The 5,711-nt window shown below is 38.6% G+C and overlaps 1 protein-coding gene across 1 annotated transcript; it reads right to left on the reverse strand.

Annotated features, from left to right (window-relative positions):
• Window positions 1–438: 438 nt before the first annotated feature.
• On the reverse strand, window positions 439–1,826 carry LOC139849741 (uncharacterized). Its single transcript, XM_071839368.1, has 3 exons — window positions 1,565–1,826; window positions 1,059–1,229; window positions 439–623 (listed from the first exon to the last, which is right to left on the reverse strand). The coding sequence occupies exons 1-3, from the start codon at window positions 1,824–1,826 to the stop codon at window positions 439–441; spliced, it is 618 nt and encodes a 205-aa protein (XP_071695469.1).
• Between the last annotated feature and the right edge of the window lie 3,885 nt (window positions 1,827–5,711).

A 5,711-nucleotide genomic window follows, 5' to 3' on the forward strand; every position in this document is an offset into this window, starting at 1 on the left:
CTCCATGTTGAGAAACCACTTCTTTTAGGTAAACCTGTGCCAACTTCTCCATCTTATCCGTTTCCTTAATCGGTAGGAAATGAGCAGACTTTGTGAGACGATCAATGATGACCCAAATCATATCATAACCTCCCACAGTCTTGGGCAACTTAGTAATAGAATCCATGGTAATACGTTCCTATTTCCACTGGGGAATCTCTGACTGTGTCAACAGTCCTGACGGCTTCTGATGCTCTGCTTCTACTTAAGCACACGTTGAGCACTTACAAACATGGTTGCTATATCTGCTTTCATATTAGGCCACTAGTACAGTGCCTTAAGTTCTTGGTACATCTTGTCGGATCTAGGGTGAATAGAATACCTCGTCTTGTGTGCTTCATCTAGCACTAGTTCCCTTAATCCGCCAAACTTCGGTGCCCAAATTCTATCTATGAAGTATCAGATTCCATCTTCTCGAATGACAAACTTCTTGTCCATTCCTCTGAGTGACTCAATAGCAACGTTCTCTTCTTTTAATGCCTCTAGCTGTGCATCGCGTATATGAGAAGTAAGATTCCTTCGAATAGTCATATTTAATGCTCTAACTCGGAGAGGTTTAGCCTTTTCCTTCCTGCTCAAGGCATCTGTAACAACATTAGTCTTGCCAGAATGATAGCGAATCTCGTAGTTGTAGTCATTCAATAGCTCTATCCAACGTCTCTGCCTCATGTTGAGCTGTTTCTGGTCAAAGATATGTTGCAAACTCTTGCGACCCATGAAAACAGTAAACTTAGTACCATACAAGTAGTGTCTCCACATCTTCAAAGGAAAGACCATAGCACCAAGTTCTAAATCGTGCATCGTATAATTCTGTTCATGTGCCTTTAGTTGTCATAATCCATAGGCAATCACTTTCTTTCGTTGCATCAACACGCAACCAAAACCATGTCGTGAAACGTCACAGTAAATCACAAAATCCTCGGTTCCTTCAGGTAAAGACAAAATCGAGGCAGTAGTTAATTTCTCTTTTAACAACTAAAATGCGGACTCGTGTAGCTCAGTCCATTCATACTTCTTACCCTTGTGAGTCATTGTTGTCAACGGTCGGGCAATAATAGAAAATTCCTCAATGAATCTCCTGTAATAACCGGTAAGACCTAAGAATTTCCCAACATGCGTTGGTGACTTAGGAGTCTCCCACTTCTTTACCGTTTCTATTTTCGCAATATCAACGTGAATACCATTGACACCTACGATATGACCCAAAAATTGAACTTCTTGTAACCAAAAGTCACACTTTAAAAGCTTCACATACATCTGCTCCTTCTTGAGCATCTCTAGTATTAAACGGAGATGTTGTTCATGTTTTTCCTCGTTCTTAGAATATACCAGAATATCATCAATAAACACAATAACAAACTTGTCCAGATATGACTTACACACATGGTTCATGAGATCCATGAACACTGCCGGTGCGTTCGTCAATCCAAACGGCATTACTGTGAACCCATGATGTCCATAGCATGTCCTAAATGCTGTCTTTGGTATATCTGTCTCCTTTACTCTCATCTGATGGTATCCTGACCTCGGATCATCTTAGAATAACATCCAGATCCTTGTAACTGATCTAACAGATCATTGATTCTCGGTAGCGGGTATCTAATCTTAATACAAGGTTTCATAGATCTATCCTTCTTCCTAATAAAGAGCACAGGTACTCTCCATGGTGAAGAGCTCAATCGAATGTATCCTTTATCTAAAAGCTCTCGTAACTTACTAGACAACTCTTTCAATTCTGAAGGTGCACACCTATTCGGTGCACGTGCTACAGGCGCCACTCCTGGCATTAAGTCAATATGAAATTCTACGTCTCTATGCGGTGGAAGAGATGGTAATTCTCTCGGAAAGACCTTAAGGAAAATTTCTAATGGTTGGGACATCCTCAGGTCTCTTAACTGCTGGTTCCACTTGCTCACATGTGCCAGAATTGCGAGACATACTTATCTCATGTACTTCTGGACCTTCGAGTAATTAATGTAACGCAACGGTGTACTGATCTTCTCTCTGCACACCATCATTGATTCGTCTTCGATAAAAGGAATTCGAATGGACTTCTGGTCGCAACATCCTTGGTTGCGTCGTTAGATAACAGTCCATTCCAACCACAAGGTCAAATAAAAGAAATATGGTAGTCCAAGTAAAATAATTTAACTCCAAACATCACTCAAGTAGATTTCTATTGTAATGGCTCGCCAATCGTCGAAAGAAAAAAAATACCGTTCGGTACGGAAGGTTGTTATGAGCTTAACGGTATGGGTCTTAACTTCTAATTTGCAAAAGATTAGGAGCAATCATCGATTAAAGTTTGGGGTGAGTGTCGGGTGAGAGACATTTACGATGGGAGTGTACAATCAAACTTCTTAAAGCAGGACCTCCTTACTAAAATGACATCAATCATGATGCGTTTTATTCCCAGTTGATAGTTCCATAGGGTTCACGTTGTCTAAGGCAGATATTGGATTTCAAATGTTGTGATATAATTCTCTAGCGATAAAGTTTCTATTAGCACCGATGTCAGTAGGATATAAACATTATGATTGTTGAGTAAGAATAACTCGTGATGAACTTCATTGATGTTGATGTTGATATCAGTGTGAGTTATCAGACTTGTCCCACATCGGTGGGGAGAAGAACAGAATACCCTTCATGAGGGAAAGTGTGAATACCTCTTCCGGTAAACTAGTATTGGAAAGCAAATTCGAGAAACTGCGGGTGGCGAAATGATAGGTAAGTCGGAAGTCATGTAGACAATATCTGTTACGGTTTGTGTAGGCTGTTACATGGACTTCATCCTTTAAGGATATATCAGAAATGAGCTGTGATTCATAGTGGCTAGTAGCAAATTGTAGAGGTGCTGGTAGTGATGCGTGCTACTCTACAGTCTTAAATAGCAACGAGTAGCATTAAGTAGTAACTAGTAATGACAAGCAGTGAGAAAGTAGCGATCAGTCGTGTCTAGCAGTGAGAGGCGACGTCGAGTAGTAGTTAGTAACGATGTGTAGTAAAGAGTAGTGGTATGAGGTGACGAGTATGTTCCAGGCAGTGTCTTCGTAGTGCCAAGTAATGATCGGTGGTGACGGACAGTGTCGAGTAGTGACGAGTTGCGACGTGATTATACGCTTCTTATAAGTTATAATAACAGTTAATGCGCACATTGTAAATTTCTACTCATATTTGAGACTATACAGTTCGTGTTCTAAACGGTGTTTATCCTAGTAACCTACTTGACTCGCTCCCAATTCCTTATTTTGCGATGTCGGAACTTCTATATGAGTTACCGTAATGTAATCCCAGTCATTACATTACGCTATCTCACATATCCATTCGACATCACTCCATAAGTTCAAGATAGCGTAGTCAACTTAATTCTCTTAAGTGTCGCATTGTGTGTACGTATGTGATTCGTGATATCATACATCTAGTCCAAGTCCATATCCTTATGGGTATAGATGCGTATATGCATGTGATATCTACTATGTAGCCCTACGGGTAGCATGGTAGAGCAAACAGTGCAAGCATGGCGTATAACAATCATTCTAAGTACACGGCTATAGACTAGACCCACTAATGTGCCCTACGGTTAGCACACTAATGTATCCTATTTCCCTATAGCCAAAGATCTGATACCAAATGTAATACCCCGTCAGAATCCACTAACGGCATATTAACTCTGGTCCCAATGCTTGGCTTGACTTCTATATAACAGCAAAGTTCTACGGCGGAAGCAACTAATACCTGAAATAAAACATGCAAAACGGATCAACATATAGTTGAGTGAATTTACAGATTTAGTAAATCTTTTCGTAAGTTAGGCCACAAGATTTTCTTAGAAAACATCATTGAAAAAGTATACATTATCATGAGCACTTGATTATAACACTTTAACATTTGCGTGAGCCGAGCACATGTCTTATCATGGCGCTACACCGATCAAGTGTACGTGTTTACCTTATCATGGCGCTACACCGAAGTGTACGTGTTTATCTTATCATGGCGCTACACCGAAGTGTACGTGTTTATCTTATCATGGCGCTACACCGAAGTGTACGTGTTAATCAAGCTATGAACTCATATGTATAGTAATTTAAGTTACTTGTGCCTAATATGTAAAACATTTGTAAAAAGCATGCATCTCATCCCAAAAATGTTGCTGAAAAAGGGACTGTAGACTCACCTTAGCGAAAGCACTGAAATATCTTAGCAAATCGTACTGTAGTCGAACAATCACGACCGAACAATGTAACCTAGTCAAATAGGTCATCTTAAGTATACACATATAGTTCATAACGTCAACCCATAGTGTATGCAAAGTCCTAGTGCTCAGACTGACTCAACAAGCAAGTAAAAGTCAACAAAAGTCAACCAAAGTCAACCCTAAAGCCAACTCGGTCAAAGTGGTCAACTAAAGTCAAACATCTCAGTAGGTCATGCAAACATGGTCAAAAAGTCAAACCTAGGTCATATAACATGTTATCGCTCGTAGTTTAGCAAATCGCATTTTCCGCATCTTAGAGTATACCTTCGAAATTCGTACGTCGTAAAGAAATACATCCATAGCACATAGCACATAATTCATAAAATTATGGTCAACTCCAGATCATAACTATACTTAAAATCAATTCCAAAAAGTCTGGCCAAAGCCTCATACAATTCTTAAAAGTCCAATATCAGAAAGGATCAAGTTTGAGTTCGTTACAGAAATTTCTGCCCGCGCGTCAGTTTTTAAACATATTTCATAAAATATAGAAAATATATTTTGATGAACAGCCAATTGGTGTGATCTATAAACATCTCAAAGTTTTAGTGATAAAATAATCTGAAGCATTGCTTTAGCCAATTTGTACAGTTTCGCAAAACATTACAGACTCATCAGTTTTTGACCAACAATCGGACGCATCACATAGATAAGCATATATCTCATGGAAATGCACGTTCTCGTAAGTTCGCATACAAATGAAACATGTCAAGGAACACTTAGAGTAACATATTATAGAAGATCAAAGTCTAAATCAATTCCTAGTTCGTTCTAGAAATTTTTATGTGAACTTAAAAACTGATTCAGCATACATTACAAATCAAATCTTCGTTTTATCACATCGGGAGCATTACATAACCTTTTGAAGCAAATCTTTAGTCCAAATTGCATAAATTTTCACAAGGAATTCAGTAGCATACTTTTCATAAGCTAAAACACAAATCATGAAACTCAAAAAATTCGGATTACATGTGAAACCCTAACAAAACTTTGATTAATCATAACTTAAGCATCCGGTAACGAAATCATGCAAATCCAAAGTCCAAATTTATTAATTTTTTGAGATCTATCCATCTAGATACATTATATGACCAGTACTTAAACTCATATAATCAGATTCTTAACAATCAAATTCGGTTTTCATAACAAAGACAACAATCGAGCAAATTAACGATAAACAACGACTCTAAACGCAATCAATCGAGCACTAGACTCCTGTACACCATGTAATTGAATAAAATCTGGAAAAATAGAGTTTTTGGATCTTACCCTAATCATTAAATTGTTGGTATAGATGTGTAGAGCACGATGAGAGGATCACGAATCCGCGAACAATTTAACGATCAAGCAAACGAGTGAGATTTGATGGGATCTTGAAGATGTCGACTATGGAGGCTTGGGGGCTACTAATACAAAT

The sequence above is a fragment of the Rutidosis leptorrhynchoides genome, chromosome 5, assembly GCF_046630445.1.
Source record: "Rutidosis leptorrhynchoides isolate AG116_Rl617_1_P2 chromosome 5, CSIRO_AGI_Rlap_v1, whole genome shotgun sequence".
NCBI classification, from domain to species: domain Eukaryota; kingdom Viridiplantae; phylum Streptophyta; class Magnoliopsida; order Asterales; family Asteraceae; genus Rutidosis; species Rutidosis leptorrhynchoides.

Coding starts and splice junctions, on each gene's coding strand:
- LOC139849741 (XM_071839368.1), bottom strand. CDS start 1,826: ATGCCAGGAGTGGCGCCTGTAGCACGTGCACCGAATAGGTGTGCACCT. Junction 1,230..1,564: donor TTATTCTAAGATGATCCGAG/GTCAGGATACCA, acceptor GTCATATCGTAG/GTGTCAATGGTATTCACGTT. Junction 624..1,058: donor GACAACAATGACTCACAAGG/GTAAGAAGTATG, acceptor ATGTTGTTACAG/ATGCCTTGAGCAGGAAGGAA.